This window comes from Glycine soja, chromosome 13 (genome assembly GCF_004193775.1).
Source record: "Glycine soja cultivar W05 chromosome 13, ASM419377v2, whole genome shotgun sequence".
NCBI lineage: Eukaryota > Viridiplantae > Streptophyta > Magnoliopsida > Fabales > Fabaceae > Glycine > Glycine soja.
In genome coordinates, this window is record NC_041014.1 from 31,248,576 (window position 1) to 31,267,457 (window position 18,882).

At 35.7% G+C, this 18,882-nt stretch overlaps 3 protein-coding genes and 1 pseudogene across 4 annotated transcripts; 1 reads left to right on the forward strand and 3 right to left on the reverse strand.

Annotated features, from left to right (window-relative positions):
* Positions 1-485: 485 nt before the first annotated feature.
* LOC114380915 lies at positions 486-3,850 on the reverse strand (annotated as a pseudogene). The gene is made up of 9 exons (XR_003659897.1): positions 3,708-3,850; positions 3,496-3,633; positions 3,360-3,422; positions 3,220-3,286; positions 3,035-3,135; positions 2,495-2,539; positions 2,118-2,414; positions 1,848-1,949; positions 486-1,448 (listed from the first exon to the last, which is right to left on the reverse strand). The product of XR_003659897.1 is annotated as a histidine protein methyltransferase 1 homolog (transcript).
* Positions 3,851-6,678: 2,828 nt separating this feature from the next.
* LOC114381938 (probable xyloglucan galactosyltransferase GT14) lies at positions 6,679-8,454 on the reverse strand. Its single transcript, XM_028341169.1, has one exon. It carries the CDS (start codon positions 8,361-8,363, stop codon positions 6,939-6,941), a length of 1,425 nt encoding a protein of 474 aa, XP_028196970.1. The 5' UTR covers positions 8,364-8,454; the 3' UTR covers positions 6,679-6,938.
* A 2,630-nt stretch (positions 8,455-11,084) lies between these two features.
* Positions 11,085-11,910, forward strand: LOC114381463 (protein RALF-like 24). The gene has a single exon (XM_028340724.1). It carries the CDS (start codon positions 11,280-11,282, stop codon positions 11,646-11,648), a length of 369 nt encoding a protein of 122 aa, XP_028196525.1. The 5' UTR covers positions 11,085-11,279; the 3' UTR covers positions 11,649-11,910.
* Positions 11,911-16,492: 4,582 nt separating this feature from the next.
* Positions 16,493-18,420, reverse strand: LOC114382429 (adenosylhomocysteinase-like). Its single transcript, XM_028341834.1, has 2 exons — positions 17,629-18,420; positions 16,493-17,548 (listed from the first exon to the last, which is right to left on the reverse strand). The coding sequence occupies exons 1-2, from the start codon at positions 18,337-18,339 to the stop codon at positions 16,802-16,804; spliced, it is 1,458 nt and encodes a 485-aa protein (XP_028197635.1). The 5' UTR covers positions 18,340-18,420; the 3' UTR covers positions 16,493-16,801.
* Between the last annotated feature and the right edge of the window lie 462 nt (positions 18,421-18,882).

The following is an 18,882-nucleotide window of genomic DNA, read 5'->3' on the forward strand; positions in this document are numbered from 1 at the left end:
GTGCTATGAAATGTCATCTTCAAACCCGACCGACTGTGCGTTCCACTTACTGGTATAGGAGTATTATTTGTAAGTATAAAAACTGAAGAGAGGAAGAAAATGCTTAGGAAACACACTAATTAAAAATCAATATTGTAGCAATCTTGGCGAATGTTCATTGAGCGCAGTGTGAAATAAGTTTATTTGATATTGACATGAATGGGACTAAAGTTTTCTCCTCGTTTCATTATTACTCAGAAGAAATAGAAAAGACTCAGCAATTAATTGTATTTAAACTTCGTTGACTGATAAAGATAAGTGTAAAGTGTGCCCCGAGCCTTCAAATCTTTGTTTATAATTTGGTAAACGATACCTACAATTACACCTCATAAAATGATAAGATCGAAGAACTTAAGCATCATTCTTTCTAATACTCTCATCTTAATATTCTTTTTACCACTTAAATTTATTAAAAATTATAAATTTTAGTGAATCTCACATTTAAATTAGAAAAGACTGTTGTCCCAGACAAGACATTCAAACGCATACAATGGTTCCATAACCGAATGCAATCAAGATGAGCTACTGATGTAATCAGAAATAAGACGAAGGTTTCTGGAGGAGTACATTTCCAAAGGTGCTCTTGTGAGAGACAAGGAAGAATGTAATAGTGGTGCCCGTGGTGAAGCTTACAGCAAAAGTGAAGGGTGTCTTCCTCCCCCATCAAACCCTCCAAACAGAGGCTGCTCGAAATATTATCGTTGTAGGTCTGACTCTTGACCTTTCACATATAATCTGTCTGTTGTCGGTTGTAGTTCTGACCCTTTTTTTTACTGCAGCTTCATGCCAAGATCCTATAGTTGTTGGATTCATTTATAATCTTTCTGATGTTGATCATATTTCATGGGAGATTTGGAATTTAAAATTATAGGACAAATTTCCTATTACTTCCCTCATTTCGTGATCATTCTTTGATTCCTTAAGTTCTGCTAAGGGGTTAGCTCCAGCAATGCATTGCATCCAATCAAAATAAGTACAACAACAATAAAAACCTTATACCACTAGGAATAAGGTCAAAATAAACACAAATGAGAAAATTATATATATTTGCATTACCTACTAGAAAATACAATTGACCAAGAAAAACCAAGCCCGGTATAAGCAGAGAAGTATAGCTTGAAATGAGGGTAAAGATTCTCTTCTGACCATACGGTTTCTACAACCATTACCAAAACTCGTCCGCCATGAATGACCTCTGAATTGGATATAAACTGGCAACATGGTCAACCCATCACCACCCTTCCAACAGCCCCCTTTTCATGCATGGGCAATCATGAGCAAATAAACCGGGGATAGTTTGACTGGTGAAGGAAGAAAATACCGATACTACTTGTATGCAAGCTTCCATACTTCATGAACATTAGATGAACCATCTGTGATTTCAGCAACCAGGCTACTAGTCATGACACCTATACAAATAGAGGACAATTGTGACACCATGAGACCAGTACATTGTTGGAAAAAGAAAAGAAAAATAAGCTGGTATAAAATTTCGAATGGATGAAATTATATTCTTTATAGTTCACATTGCATAACGTGAGCAAGCTTCTGATGACTCCCATCGGGCATGGAACACATGGTTCCGTAGTTAAGGTTCCAGCTAACAGGTAGTACAGAAATCACTGTGTGTGCGCAAAGCTTATAGTGGAGAACAAATATGTTAAAAGGATCAGTATGTTTATGTTATTACTACAAGTTGTTTGCATATCAAGGGCACTACTTTTTATTATGCAACTGCTAAGCACATAACACAGCGAATCAGAATAACAATCCAGCATGAATATAATTGCATGTCAGTGCTAGCTCACCATCCTTCTCTACCACAGACAGAAATCACCAGTTCCACCACCTACTCCAAAATAATACTTCTTTGCTGCCATGTACACAACTCCATCAGGATGCTGCAAGCACTGTGCATTGGTACTTCAGTAGATAAGCAAAACAATATTTTTATAATTAAAAATACACATTATAATACACAGATAATTGTACATTTATCTGTGTATTATATATTTTTTATAAAATGTAATGACTCAACATAGAAATATAATTTTGCTTGTCTATGAGCAAAACAATACCTTCTTGATAAGATCATAGAGATTTTGGAGACTGTTGATTGAGTAAACTGTCTCAGCCATAAGAATAAAGTCATAACCATCACCTTGATTATTTTTTGCATCTGTACTGACATGAGGGAGCAGTTTATCAATTCCACTCCAGTCACCAGCAAAAAAGCAAACTTCTGCCTTGTCACAAATTGTGGAGTTGAATGACGATAGTTGAGTATCTCTAGAAAGATTAGCATTTAAATTAGGAATTGTGAGGAAACGTAGGACCTCAGCATTGAAGTCTTGAAAATGTACAGCAGCTGCCCCCTAAAGCAACCATAATAAGCACATCATTATATTTTTCAAAGTTAAGGATCTAAAGCAAAGCCAATGAACCATAGTTTCACCTCAAGCAATGCAAAGATTCCAGGGAGTCCATGACCAGATCCTACCTGAAAATCAAATATTGAAAGTTTGAAACTGAGAGATAGACAGACAGCTTTTCTACCTATATATATAGATACATTAAGAACTCCATCATATGGTGATGTTAATGTCCATGTTAAGTGTAGTGTAATAACAAAATATTGATAAGAAACGGTCTCCGATGTGCTATGCAAGGTGCAAGCATCTGCTTCGTGCAATGTGTATCTTTCTACGTGAAAAATTATGATCAGGACTCCATCTAACAGCTATATCAACAATTGCATACCTTTGGTTGTGCAAGTTCAGAATGCAATTTTATCTCTGGTATAAAAAGAACATAAATTTTATATAAAATACATCAATGCATACTAGCTACGGTGCTTCCTATTCCATGTATGAATTTAGAATTTCCACTCAAACCCAATTAATAATAAGTTATACTAAACAGACAGAATTCTTGTTCCCCCGAAAACTAAACAACCTGACAGCCAATCATTTATCACAGAGAAAAACTAGCTCACCTCTAACACTCGCTTCCCACTAAATGAGATAAGCCCATTTCTGATATCTGAACGAAGGGCTTTAATTAGATCAAGTGAACCTTCCCACAGCTTAAGTCCTCCTATAGACCAAAGGGAACTAAAGTTGCCACCGACTTAGTCATCAACGAGATGGGAATGAATGGATAAACAGAAAATGACAGCACCTTCATATTTCCAGGGAACTAAATTGGAGTTGGACAAACCAAAAACTTGTTGGGTATTCACCCGCCCCTGAGAATTGTTCATAAAATAATATAAACATTCAAATATTGAAAGAATTCCAAGACAAAGAAAGGAACATTACCTTTAACAAAGTAACTCCATCCAAATTTACAGAGTCCACGTTGTGTTTGATGGATGAAGGAACCTAATTGTGCAGGAATATTAAAAACGGCACAGTTTGAAAGAATCATGATTCATGAAGGGAGAAGGAATAATACCTCAGAAGCAAGGACTTCAACGCAGGGAGGAGGAGGTATATGAGGAACTTGTTGCGCAGCATCGTCGAAGATTCCGAAGGCGGAAGCGGAGGAAGAGAATAACTGAAACGTTTCCAATCTCGGTTTCTGACCATTACCCTGCCAAAAAGTTAAAACAATTGAATTGAGCTGATCAAAGTCAAAGTGAAGAAGAAAGAGTTATTCGTAGAGACCTCAGAGTTCGCCGCCGCCATTTTTTCACACACTTCTTCCTCCTCCCGCTAACCATTTTTTTTTTCCCACTCTCCACTCTATTTTTCCTTCAAAGTTTGCCTTTGCATTTTGGGCTTTGAGAATGTGCTCATAAATGAATGTTGGATTGAGCTGCTCGATGTGAACCTTTGTAAAGTATTTACACCCCCATTTTTTTAGTTACATCCCCTTACCCCTTTCTACCTCCCAACTACCCATTATGCCTTTTTCTCTTAAAGATGTATACCCCTTAAATATATCTATTTTAAAAATATATCATAATTATAATTTATAGTTCCGTAGATACATGTTTGTTATACATTATTCCAAAAAAAACATTTTCAGTAATAACAAATCATATTTCAATCAAATCATATTTCAATCAAGGTATTTTAAGATTTGTTGAGGATTGAGGCTTGAAATTATTGACGTAGACTTGGATTAAAAAATGAATGAACACACTTAAAGGAGAAAATTATCATCAAAAACTTTACTTTACAATTAAGATGCATAATAGATAAAGTTAGTCATGAACATACCATCAAAGATAGTGTCACATGAAAGAAAACACAAAATATTGTATGTTATTGATGAAAACACAATATTATATAATGAATATATGATGAAGATAGTTTAAAATTAGGCTTTAAAGAATAGTGAAAATAGAATAAAAATAAATTTTTAGATAGGATTTAAAGAATCCCAATAATAAGATAAAAATAAAACTAACAAACATAGGTATAAGATAAGTGTCTATCTTATTAATGATTTTTTTTGTATTTCTCGTCAACAATCTTAATTCCTAAGTGATTTTTTTATTAAAAAATATATACCTATTTTGGAAGTATATCTCCATAACTATAAATTGTAGTTCCAGATATATATTTCCATAATAGGTATATTTAAATCCATAAATACATTTCTAGAAAACATAAGGGGTGTACATCTTTAAGGGAAAATGGTATAATGGGTAGTTGGCGGGTAGAAAGGGAGGTATGGGATTGTACTTAACAAAAATGGGATGTAAATACCAAGATCCTTGAAAATGGGAGTTGTTATTGGCTCATTGCCATTGCTAATACCAACAATTTTTTTTCTTCAAAAATGTCCCTTTCACAACGCAATTTCATTTTTATAGTTGTACAACATAATCGTGTTTTCATTATGTGATGGGATGCAAATAAAATATACAACAAAAATATGATTTTGTTGTGTATTTATCAACGGAATCATATTTTCATTATATTAAAAGGTTGAAAAGGAAAATTTACAATGAGAGTGATTTCATTGAAACAATATAATGAAATTGTATTTTCATTTTTTCATTAGGAGGTGTTAAAAAAAAGTAACAACGAAAATATGATTATGTTGTATTGTTTCAACATAATTATATTTTCGTTGTTATTTCAACGACGGTGTAGTGCGCGCAAGGGTGAGCAAGTGGAAGTGCGTGTAAGGACAACGGTGCAAAGGTGGCTAGACCATGGCTTGTCAATGGTGTAGAGGAAGTTGTAGTGGTGGCTTTGTGATTGCATGGTGGTAGTTAGATCATGGTAAAGGGGTGGTGCACAGATTTAGTGTCGAGAGAGACGCACGACATTATTGGAATCATGGTTGTGTTACGCATGACCATGATTGGGGTGGTGGTGATGGTTGCTAGGAAGGGGAAGGAGGGGGGTTGGGGTCGCAAGCCAGGGGAGGATTTGCACTTAGGGGTAAGGGATATTTTCTCATATTTGTAGGGACCAGTAACAAAAAAGGGTAGGAATCAATAGTAGTTTCATTATAAATTTGCTTTTGTGTGATTTTGATTTTGTTAGTTTTGTTATTTATAAAAAGTTAAAAAAATTGTCATTGTGAGGTGATATTGATATTCATTTTCCAATTAGAATATTTTATCATCACATAGATATTTTGAATTAATTATTTTGTTCATTTATTTTACAATTTCAAGAGGTATATATATTTTGTATTACTTTTAACCTAAGTGTATTTTGATAAAAAGAAGTTCTTTAAATTTAATTTTATATCAAATAATAGTTCTTAAATGTGCATGTGATTCATTTTACCAATTTGAAGTAAAATGAGGAAAAAAAAGGGTGAAAGCTCTAACATTTTGAGGAAGAAACACTTGAAATTGTGAAAAAGTAAATCTGAAATATGTTCCCTACTTGTTGTTATTAAAAAATTAAAAAAATTAAAAAGTAAAACTAAAATATATTTTTTGAGATTAAAAACACATTCCTTTAGTTCTTATTTATAGGATTTAAGTTTAAAATAGTGTTAACTTTTTTCTATAAGACTCATTTTATAATTTTTTTCTTGTATTAATTATTTTTAGATTAAAAATATTCCTAAATAAAAAAAGAAAAAAATTATATTGAGAAATCATTGAAAGAAAGAAAATTATTAATGAGAATGATAATTTAGAATAATATTATAAATTTAAGATAAGTTTATTCCTATCGATAAAATTAATTATTTTTATTAATCTTGATCTAAAGAAGAACGGGGAGTTTTTTCTATTAATCTTTGTTACTTTTGTTTAGCCGTACGGGTGAATGGAGGGAGAAAAAGAAAACTTTGACCAGGTGACAATTTGTTTTCGGAAAGGAAATTGGACTGCGTGCCCTTTATAGAAAAAAGACAGGTAATGGTGATACTCGTGGAATGGGGACCTTAATTGCAGGCGGTGATACGGCTTCAATGTCCCATCCTTTATCACTATGACTGTGACTCACCGTGTGACTATGTCTACACTGCCACATGCATCCCATGCTCATGTCTTTCAGGGTAAACAGTTATTCTAGAGAGCCAGGGGTCAAAAATTACTACACACTTCTGCATCTGCTACTCTTGTTACTGTTGAAATCTATCAAATTAACGTCCTAAGCAGTTTTAAGATAATAATAATAAAATGTTCTCTACTTATAACAAGCCAGCCGAAAGACTCTGATTTGCTTGGTGACATTAAACCATAGTAGTACTTTTGTTGCTTGTCTTTCTTTTCACAAGTTACAAACATTTTTTCTTCACTTGTTATCATTGCAATCGGATTTCCTTCTTTATAGGCCAAGAAAAAGCAAAATCAAAAGTAAATCAGAAAAGCCAGAATACCCACAAAAAAAAAAAAAAAATGTGTTACACGGGATTCTCTGAAGGGAATATGTTAACTATGAAACGATATGCACTATAATATGATGTGTCTTCCTTTAGCTGTAATTTTGTGAAAATGTATACTTATAATGGTCTTCATCTGCAAAACCAATGCTAGGATCTCTCCCACTCCTCATTGCTTCCCTCACCTTCTCTATTCTTTCAAGCATTCCTTTTACTGCTAAATCAAACGCGTCTTCAAAGCAATCTAACTTAGACCTAGGATCTGCATAGATAATATTTGGAAGCAGCTTTATAACCTCCTCTCTCATTGCAAACACCTCACCCTCTGGAATTCCCAGCAACACCTGCTCCACGTTGACATTCCATTGTTTTACATCCTTCACGGGTATATACACAGAGTACTTAGTCCTATTCTTGGGTAAATGCCACTTGTACTGCGAGTAAGCAGTACCAGGATGAAAGAAAACGGGAATACAACCGGCCAAGATGGAATCAAAAATGGACCTTCTGGTGTATGAGTCACCCGGAGGCTGCAAACAGAACACAGAACTTTCAAACACCTTTATAACATTGATGGGGTCGTCACATCTCTCTACACCATAGCTGCAGTCAACGAATTTGCAAACACTCGAAGCTCGACACTGGTCTATAATCTTACCCCTGATAGAACCTTCAAGTTCAGGCCTTGGAGCTCCGGTGAAAGTGAACAAGTATGGCCGCTTTTGATGTCTGATTTTTCTCTGCCACCGGTAAACATGAGTGTCCTCTGATGGGTGGAAAGAAGTTGGGTACGGAATTGCGTAGTCATTATTCCACGAACTTGCTTCAACTGCTAACATGGACATGTTCATGGATTCGGGTATAAACCTGAACTTACTACCCCAATAGGACGCATCATCATATTGTCTCCTGAAATCCCAAGCAATCCTCCCAGAAACAAGGAAATGATCTCTGCCCCACATTTTCTTCCACTCGGGTCTTTTTGCGACCCATTGAAGAAGATCACGACCAGAGGAATCTCTCTCTGTGAGATTAGAGAGCCAAAGGAAACGGCTAACATCAAGACCAGCATAGAATGGGACGAAAATTGCAGAGGCGAGGGAGGAATCGTTGGTCAAGCAGCCATATTTGGTCATCCTGTTGTGAAAAATAACTTCCAACAAGAACTGGTTGGTGGCATAGCAAGTGTTGTTGGAGAAAAGCCCTTGGGAGTAGGTAATGTGAGGACCTAAACCATTGTTTTGCATGTATGGACACATGTTGGGTTTGTCAGTGCCTCTAGTGAGGGACTGGCAATTCTGAAGCAAGTAATCGTTGAAGCGGGAGGGGAGTTGGTGAATGTAAACATAGCGGCCAGTGCAGGAATCTGTGACATTTTTGGTCTTGGATGTGAGTCGGAGGAGGTTGGGAGCATGAAAGGATAACAGCAGAGAGCAAAAGAGAAAGGAGAAGAGAAATGCAAAGCAGAGGTGATGATTGTCGTAGCAACTTGGAGAGATCACGCACGACTTGTCCATTGTTGAAGCTTAGCCTGTGATTGTGATAAAGTGCAGACGCATCAATGGAATTCTAGTATAATTTAAAGCCTTGGTCTTGCTACTGTCCGACAAATCACCCCAGACTCACGGAATAGCTAACGTCCGTTACCTTGTCGGCGCCAATACATTTAGCTTTACTATCACATAGTACTCTAATTACTAGTCCTAAATGATTATTTTTTACATAAACACTTTAACTGGTAAGAGTATTTTTATAGAGTTGCTTACAAATATGATAAATTAAATAAAAATTGTCATCAGAATATATCACATGACATTTTTTATGCAAACATTTAAACTATTTTTTATCCGTAAAAAATACTTTTCAAGCCAACACAATTAACATAAATACAATGAAAAGTTAATTTAAACACAAATTTTAGTAATACAAGAGTGAATTTTTGTGTAAATTTCTTAAATTTATGCAACCTAATAAGATAAAAAAATTAAGATAAATAATTCATTTAATAACTAATATTGAGAATCAAATAATATATTTTATTTGTTCTCTAACCAGACTTGTATTCATGACTTTGGTGGTAGGGTTAGGTACAAGAGGTCAAATGATGGTTTGATACGTGTGAAGATTGTGCATGGTGGAGTCGAGGTTGGTGGAAGCATACACTCCATCCGGTGGGCAAAAGTAAAAGTCAACCTGGTCTGAGTCTGAGGCAATCGAAGAAGGATTCATCCACAGAGGAGATAGTATCATGGACTTCCACCAACAACAGCTTCGTCGTCTCCTTTTTCAAGCAGCTCAATACCTATTTTGTGGCTTTTGCCACAGAATCACTCATTCATATATATAAGATTCTACATTATGTTTAGATTGCTTTTATTTAACAGAGCCAGGCTTTCTTCTTCGTGTAAACATAATTGCGTGGCTTTTCTTTGTCGGATGGGTACTGTAAAGTAAAAGTTTGAATTGGAATGCAAGGTAGCGGAATGCATTCTTTTTATTCTGCATTTTGATTAAAGTGAAGTGGTTAAGTGGCCCTCGCTTCTGTTCCATCTTTCTCGTTTCACTTTCACTCCATTACAACTAATAATTCTATCACTAACCTTTACTTCCATTTCCATAATACGATGGAAAGTTGCGGTCACATCAACAACCAATTCAACTTCTGAACAAAATGAACAAGATGCATGATTGTATTTTCATTTCAATCGTACTCATTCTTACGTTGATAGCGAGGATATATCTTAGGCCATTATATAAGACACAAGAATTTGTTTCCTACTTCGAAGTTCAGTCCACATATAGCTTCATATTTCCGTTATTGATTGAATGTTTTTCTGAGATGTATAGCTCCTTGGTCTGTAAACTTCAGATGCCAGTGTAATTCATTCATGGTTTATAGCTGCTTATATTATTTTCGAAAATAAACACACTCTAAACTAAAATAAGGTAACTTTAGCCGAAATGCATCATTTTATCTTCAGCAAAATTAATGCGGATGCTCTTTGCTTGTTCAGTTTACTTGCTTCATTTTCACTTCTTCCCGTTATTCTTTTTGTCGACATATTGATTGAGAAAAGGCTAAATCCCTGTTAAATAGTAGTAATAAAACAACAATAATCAGTAAAAAAAAAAAAAAAGGAAGGTCTATTACACTTTTCTTGTAATAACACATTTTTAATTTTGTCATATTTTTACTCAAATGTTTTGTTGTTATTAACTATTTCAATTTAACTCCATCCTTTTCTTATTCTTTCTCCATTCTTCCTTTTCTTTTTGTTTCAGTATTCTCCGTAGCCTTTTTTGGCGCGGTAAAAATGCCGTTTTTCTCTTGTGAAAATCTTTTCATCCCCTATTTCTGACCTCAATAATTTATGTTAGATCTATAGGTTATTTTAATCTAGGTTTGTCCTTTTGTATTTTATTTTCTTGTGTGGTGATCTTTGAGTCATAAGACGATTCTTCTTTGGTGCATGAAAAAAATATTATCAAAAGAATTTTACATATTGAAAGAAATTGACTTTTGTTTGTGACATGAGAGCATAAAAAAAAAGTACTCTGTTTATTATGTGTTGCTGATACACAAGAAGTTCAAATATATTTTGGGAACGGATGAAGGATAATTTGCAACACTATTTATGATGTCTAAATATATAGGTAATTAAGATAATTTGCGGTTCAATTGCCAACAAAAATGCTGAATTTGCGGAAAAGAATCTGATTTTGATTTATGTTTAATACATTCTTCTTAAGAAGAAATGAAGAAATTTAATTGTTATTAATAGTGTGTTTGAATTTCAATTTATTATGGAAATTCAATTGATTTTTTTCTCACCAAATATAATCCAAGCATACACAATAAATCTTAGACCAGAGATTAATCTCATAACTATGTCTTAATAACGGTAATTATTAGAAAAGAATTAAAATTTATTTTTATATAAGTGATTAAAGAATTAAAAGTGGATTTTTTTTATTGAAAACAACGTGAAAGCACATTTTAAAATCACACGAGAACAAATTTTTTCGTTTTCTGCATCTCCCAAAAAGTTATTTTTTTAGTTTCTTTAAATAATGTTGTTAAGACGTTAATTAACATTTATCTTATTTGTTTGCTGAGGGTAGTATTATTATATTTTATTGAAGAATAGCAAGAGAGACAAAAAACTTATTCACGGAGAAAGATTCATATTGACTAATCAACCATTGATGAGAGGAAAAGAATACTAAGCACTCTGAAAGATTAATAAATTTCAGTGACTGTATACTAATTCTGGGATGTAATGATATCTCTCATTGTGGGTTGCTGACAGTAATGATGGCACTAAAATAGTTGACTATAGTTGTAACACCTGCTATGTCCTATGCCCAATTTATAACCCTCCAACAACCAAACCAAGCATCTCACTTTCACTAACTCAAAACAAAACACAGCAATGTCCCAACCCAGATTCATTTCCATGATCTCCCTCTGTCTGGCCCTTGTTCTGTTCTACACCTGCAATGGCCTACCATTTGTGGACCTCAATTTCCATGAAGTAGATGTGATGACCAAAAGGGTTTGCACCAAGAGCATTGGGGAGTGCCTGAGCTTGACAGAGCCGGAGATGGATTCGGAGACCAACAGAAGAGTTCTGGCAATGCAGAAAAAGTACATTAGCTATGACACACTCAAGAGAGACATGGTTCCCTGTGATAGGGCTGGAGCTTCTTACTACAATTGTCATGCAATACGAGCAAATCCTTATAATAGAGGTTGTGAGGTAATTACTGCTTGTGCAAGAGGTCAAGACATCAAAACTTGATGCATCAGCGTCACAATGGATGGAGGAAAGTCTTCTCCCTTCTCTGTCGCCCTTCCTTTTTCCCTTTAGCTTTCCTCTCTAGTTAAGATCATGCTTTTAAATGTTTTCTATTTTACTTTTAAACATTTATGTCCAGCATATCTATGAAAGTATCTAGTTTTCTTTCCAAGCAGATGTCGCATTTTCCTTGGCATTATGATGCCTACTTGTTACAAAATAATACAATTGATAGAAATTTGCGGTTACTATTTCAATTTGGTGATATCATGTTGTTGGAAAGAGGGTCTAGAAAAATTAAATGATATCCTTTTTAACAATTAAGAAAAAAAAATGCTCATACAACAACTTACCATAGGGATTAGTTGCAAAGTTTAACTTTTTATTGAAATTGTCTTGGTAACCTTCCGTTACTGGGACAGAAAATGTTAAGAATGATAAATATTTTCCCAGAAGCTAGGTTTTTTTTTTTTATCTTATGTTCTCTTGAAGTTTTGAGGCAATGGGATAACTACATATATTTGATTTAATACGGGGTAATCCAACCGTATTCTGCAGAAGATAGCTCCTAATATAATACCAGGTTTTTATAGCAAAGGGAAAAGGAGTTGATTTCTTCAAAAATATTAACTGCAGAGCTACCTTATTTAAAACAATCTCTTATTGCTTGCTTCCATTTTGCCTTGATCTAATTTTAGGTGATTGAGTACTGTTGTGGGATCTTGTGTTTATATAGCCAACTCCTGCAGAACTTTCACTTCTATTGCTCTTTACTTTCTTCAATGTTTCTAAAGCAAGATTTTGTGGATCAAAAGCAAGCCAACATGCCATGTCTTGTTGTTCAACTCAGGACTATACTAATCTTTGTTCACCTAACAGCCTCTGCAGTTTGAAAAGTTAAACAAGTCAGATTCCTTAAATTTGAATCATAACCCCAAATAGGAATGTGAATCCACAAACAAGAGCACAATTAAACCATCATGATAGTTTTGAGTCGTGTGATAAGAAAGTCTGTAATTCCATACTTTGTGTGACTTGCGAATTTTAATTACATATGAGACTTCAGAAATGTGTAGCTGATTGCATCTAGTAATCTCTTGAACTGTGGTGTAAACCCAATAAGCAGAGAATAAAGGGCAGATGGAAATGTTAGACCAGTGTCTGGTCTGGCGTAAGATTTAGATAAAATCAAATTAATAAAAAAATCAGGCCTCTTGTGACATAAAATCTGTATAGTATCGTAATCTTAAATGAAGTCAATGGTTCTAAAGATGAAGTTCGTTTCGTTTGGGTTAAAAATTTGATTACCACACCTGTCTGTCTCCTAGCTTGTCATTTTAGCACTAGGTTGGACAGCCTGTTGGAAACATTGCATCTAGTACTGCTTTTGAGCTTTCTGATAAGGTAAGAAAAGATGCTACTTAATTACCATCCCTTTCTGGATTAGTAGCTTTTGTTATTTTGTTGTAGGTTATACATACATATTCGGTGATAAATGTCCCTGTCTTTTTTTTATTTGATAACATCTTGTTCGTAACTTTATATTTCATGTTCAACAGCGTATGTTATTCCTTTTAATGTTTTTCTATTTCTATGTTACTTTAATTGAAATTCCTTACAAAAGCACTCTGATTTCTCCCACCCCCCTTTAGCTTATTGAACCACATCAATTGAATGTTGTAGTGTTCTATAACAGTGTAACTGACATCCCTTCCTGGAATAGAAGGAACAATTCCTTCTTTCATCTTGATAGCAATTCCATCCAACTAGCTTATGCAATTTTTTTTTCCACATGTCATAAAGTTGGATGATATTGCTAGTGGGTATAGTCAGAATAATCATTAGAAAAGTGCTAAGACTGAGGTTGTGGGCTTAGACTAATATGAAACTGAGAAAGAATGTGATTAAATGGGGTGTCAAAGATGTATAATTGTTAATGAATTTGACAATATACAGGGTTTTGGTTAAAAATGGAGTTGTCTTTTATCATCATCTATATTATTTCTTCTGTCATTATATCAAAATTAGTTTCTATAGCATCATATTATCCACTTTTTGCCTGCATGTGTTTATTAATCTGTTATTATTTGTTGATTGTTTTAAATGGTAACATCACTGTAAATAGTTTTGCAAAGGGGATCATATTATCCACTTGATGGTGGGAAAAGTTTTCCTGAAATGATAGTATCTCGTGTCAAAGTTCGAAAGATGTTGAGCAAGTTCTGAAAATTATACACATTTACTAAACTCTTTCTTCCCTGTGTTATGCTTGGTCACTTATGGGATTTTCATGGGACCTTACTAGGTCCAACTGTATTTGTATGAATGAATGAATTGAAGAAGGGGTTCCATGTGGCGTTATTAGATTAATGTTAATGGTGAGGGGAGTTGGTTAGGAATAATATGAAAGTGAAATGTGCCAAGTCTAATAAAGGCTTAGTATGAAAACGTCGACTTTGTTCATATTAACACTGTAAAGCTGAATTTTAGTTTGGTTGGCGTTGTATTTCAAGGAGAAATGTGTTGGGTTGGGTGGATCGCATTGAAGCTTCTAACTTTCTAAGTTGTAATTGCAGTTCAGTTATGATGATCACTTGATTATTGCCTATTGGTAATGACTAATGAATGGTAGGCGCCATGTTTTCTTTGGGGGCGGTGGGGAGTGTTCAAACGGCGCCACTTATAAAGAAGGGGCTAATGGGCTATATATGCATCAGTGCCTGCATCTGCTGGATCCAAATTTTAGCATATCATTTTTGCTGGCACTTTCTTTCTCGTACCTTTTATTTTTCTTACAATGCCAATTTCCGAATCCAAAATAACTAGCCCTCTTCTGCTCTTTGCACATAATAATAATGATATAGTATTATTAATAGTAAACCAAAATAAGAAGACCTACCTTGGGTTCAAAACGGACGTTTTCACCAACAGCTTACTTTTACCTACCTTCATATGAATAAAGAAATGAGGATGGTTTTAACTAAATCTATGAGAAGTGGGTTTGGTACACTTACCACAAAGGTAGCGTAACACCATTCAATGCATAATTATCCCAATATAGTAAGAAATCCGAAAGCATAGATACACAGCACTCTTCTTATGTTAAATGGTGCTATGGCAACATCACTTCAAAGAAATAGTAGTTCTTTGTTTTCAAAATATATTTTCATATGCAAATGCGCCTAACACGCCTAACCCCACTAGCCTTCGTTATTATTTCTACTTTTTTCTAGGGAGCGTTTGTGTCAATTAGGGTTATTCATGAGACATTGAAACATGTTTATCTATGACTTTATCCCGCTCAAAATTTTGATAAGATTAATTTTTTGAACTGAAACCAATGACGTGACAAGACCAAATCAACTTGACTCATAGTCATAATATATCAATCTTAACAATTTATATAGTTAAAGAAATACTCAATTATCTTATAAAAAAAAGTAATACGTAGTACTCAATTACAATTAAAGTATATTTTATTATATAAACTTTTAGATAAATAATATCAAAGTATAATATTATGTTAGATAAAATATTATTTATTAAATTAAGTTGTATTATTAATATACAATATTTTAAAAAGTTAAACTTTTTAAAAGGATTTATGACATCTGACCGGATTGGGATGATCCTAAGTATAACTTAAACTCATTCTCGAAATACACCAAATCTAATTTCTTAAACTTAAACACGTCAAAAGTCTCTTCGTACCTGTGTGAGTTTGTGTGACATGATAGATTGAAAACACCTCTAGTATCAATGTGTACTGTTATATTTTTGTAAATTACATTTTCAAAAAATGTCGTGCTTAATAATATTATTCCCATAATCTCATGAATAGGTTTGTCCTGGCTCAAACACATCTTGTGCTTGCTTTGGACTCTTTTAATAAAATCTTAATTGGCCTTAAAAAAATGTTTGGTTCACATTTAGTAATTTTAGAAAATAAAAATTAAAAAAGTTATTTAATTAAAAATTTGAAAAAATAAAAGTAGAAGAAGGATTCCTATAAAAGTGATGGATTTTCTTGTCTCTCTCTTTCCATTTTGATTCTAGCTTATTATGTTGGTTTTATAGATCTGTGAGCCTGCAAAGAATAACTTCACTTTGTGATATTGGAGGGCCAGAGGATTGAAGTATAATAGCTCATTAGATGCATATATAGTACTACACGTGCAGTAACAAATATTTCTGACAGTTCATTTTAATCTTCTTACTGACAAGGGCTATGGTAAAATTATTGTTGAATACTGAATCCGATTCAGTCGATGCCGTAACATTATGCAAGGGGAACTACTTATCTGCCCACTATTCCGGATCAGACTCCACGACATTAAATTTCAAACGATTATTTGTAGGAGTTTTTGGTGGTCATTTTCAGCCACAACATCTTCAAATAAGAGAATGAAATACTTTTACAGAAGGTGATTGCTCCGGTATTAAGATTTTGATGTCCTTTTTTACTTAGTTAATGCAATACTCATATTTTGAGTGCTTTAATTAAAAAGTATTATTAGCTTAAATTTTTGTTTTACATGATTTTCGTGTTCAACTGATGATAGATTTTGTGATGTGATATTCTTCTTAAAAATATAATTAGGCCTCACACTTTAGTTGAAGTGTTTGAAATAAAACATTATACTTTGAGCAACGAGGACATCAAAACTGGCACCGAAGAGTTACAGAATTGGATGTAAAACATGATGCTTTGTGCTTAAATGGGATTGGTCTAGCTACTTGGCAAGAGATAGAGTTCTCTCACAGTAAGTAAATAGGGTGTTTTAATTTAGTTTCCGCGTCCACGTAAAAAGGAATCAGCGAACATCAAACATAACTTAAACAGGACATGAAATAAAAAACAATATTTTTTTGCTTATTATGTTTCGGATATCAAAGATGGAAAGGAACAAATTAATATGAAAGCTGCTAAATCATAACCCAGACAGCCGCAGCCAAAGCCTTATTGAAAGCAATGAGTAATTTTGGTCTTAACCTTCAGCCCAATGGCATTGTGATCCTACTAAAAAAAGAAAAAAGAAGCTCCTATGCTACCACAAATGTAAATTGTAATGGGAAAAATCCAAAAAGGAAAGTGTAACAATGACGCCTCGGGAATTGATAGGATAGTTAGGTTTATTCTCCCCCAATAGGATGGATCAGTACCTGTAGTGAGCAGGCTTGTATGGACCCTCAACAGGCACACTGATGTAATCAGCTTGGTCTTTGGAAAGCTTGGTGAGCCTAGCTCCAAGCTGGCCAAGGTGGAGAGAAGCCACTTTCTCGTCAAGGTGCTTGGGCAACACATACACCTTCTTCTCATACTTCCCAGAACCCTTCTCTTTCCACAATTCAAGCTGAGCAATGACCTGGTTGGTGAAGGAGCACGACATCACAAAGCTGGGGTGTCCCGTGGCACACCCCAAGTTCATCAAACGACCCTCTGCCAACACGATGATCCCCCTCTTGGTATCGGGGAAAACCCATCTGTCTGTTTGAGGCTTGATGTTGATGCGCTTCACACCAGGGCAGGTCTCAAGCCCCAGCATGTCGATTTCGTTGTCGAAGTGGCCAATGTTGCACACGATGGCATTGTTCTTCATCTTCTTCATGTGGTCAAGCATGATAATGTCCTTGTTCCCTGTGGTGGTGACGAAGATGTCGGCCTCGGAGACAACATCTTCCAGGGTGAGAACCTGAAGACCCTCCATTAGAGCCTGAAGGGCACAAATGGGATCAATCTCGGTGACAATGACACGAGCCCCGGCTTGCTTCATGGCCGAAGCACAACCCTTGCCAACGTCTCCGTAGCCACACACAACAGCTACCTTTCCGGCAATCATCACATCAGTGGCTCTCATCAGTCCATCGGGAAGCGAGTGACGGCATCCATACAAGTTATCAAACTGCAACAAATTGCATCAAACACTTTTATATTTCTTTCACCGACAGACAAACAAACAGACAAAAAATGTATGGTACGTACCTTGCTCTTGGTGACCGAGTCATTGACGTTGATGGCAGGGAACAAGAGGGAGCCATTGGCCTGCATCTGGTAGAGCCTCTTGACACCGGTGGTGGTTTCTTCGGAGACACCGACGATTCTGTCCTTCATCTTGTGGTACCTCTTGGGATCGGTCTTCAAGCCATCCCTGATGATGCTCAGCACGATCTGGAACTCCGCATTGTCGGAGGAAGCCGGGTCGGGGAACTGGCCGGTCTTCTCAAAGATCTCCTCGGCCTTGACGCCCTCGTGAATGAGAAGAGTGGTGTCGCCGCCGTCGTCGACGATGAGATCGGGGCCGCCGCCGGGGCCCCAGTCGAGGGCGCGCTCGGTGCACCACCAGTATTCCTGGAGGGTCTCACCCTTCCAGGCGAAGACGGAGGCGCTGTCGCGGGCGATGGCGGCGGCGGCATGGTCCTGGGTGGAGAAGATGTTGCAGGAGCACCAGCGGACCTCGGCGCCGAGGGCGGTGAGGGTCTCGATGAGGACGGCGGTTTGGATGGTCATGTGGAGGGAGCCGGTGATCCTAGCGCCCTTGAAGGGTTGAGAGGGGCCGAACTCGGTGCGGGAGGACATGAGGCCGGGCATTTCAACCTCCGCCAGCTCGATTTCCAATCTTCCGAAATCGGCTTGCGTCATGTCCTTCACCTTGTACTCCCTTCCACTGCTTGTTTTCTCAACCAACAACGCCATCTTGATAGATAGATAGATCTCTCTCTCTCTCTCTCTCTCTCTCTCTCTCTCTGCGAGCTGGGATGAAGTTTGCCAGTGTATGGAAGACTATATATAGGTTCCAGTCACTCCAAATGGACGACGCTGATTCGTTCCATCTCCACTGCTTCGGGATCTGTCATGCTCCTGCATCGCTCTTCTACACCAACTAAATTCAATTTATTATTTAATCTTCTTTCGTGCCTACCTGTTATCATTTCTTATTCTTTATGTATGACATTATATTTGTATATATGCATGTGAAACAACTCAAACTGGACAATTAAGTTGAGTCACTTTTTTTTATAAATTTTACTATATTACTCCACTCAGCACATCTTATCACTATTTTTTACATAAATGGTTAATTTAAATAAATAAAACGTATGTTTAAAAAATTATACATTTAAAATTTTGGTTTAATTAATGCTTTAAAATTAGTGTATCCACGTACATCTAGGCTCTAATTCTCTTGACTAGTAAGACATTCCAACCTCCAACGTACGTAAACTATGCTATCATCCT

What these genes read in the sequence shown, in the direction of transcription:
- LOC114381938 (XM_028341169.1), bottom strand. Translation starts at nt 8,363, where the DNA reads ATGGACAAGTCGTGCGTGATCTCTCCAAGTTGCTACGACAATCATCAC.
- LOC114381463 (XM_028340724.1), top strand. Translation starts at nt 11,280, where the DNA reads ATGTCCCAACCCAGATTCATTTCCATGATCTCCCTCTGTCTGGCCCTT.
- LOC114382429 (XM_028341834.1), bottom strand. Translation starts at nt 18,339, where the DNA reads ATGGCGTTGTTGGTTGAGAAAACAAGCAGTGGAAGGGAGTACAAGGTG. An exon ending in ACTCGGTCACCAAGAGCAAG is followed by an intron (nt 17,549 to 17,628) that starts GTACGTACCATA and finishes AATTTGTTGCAG; the next exon opens with TTTGATAACTTGTATGGATG.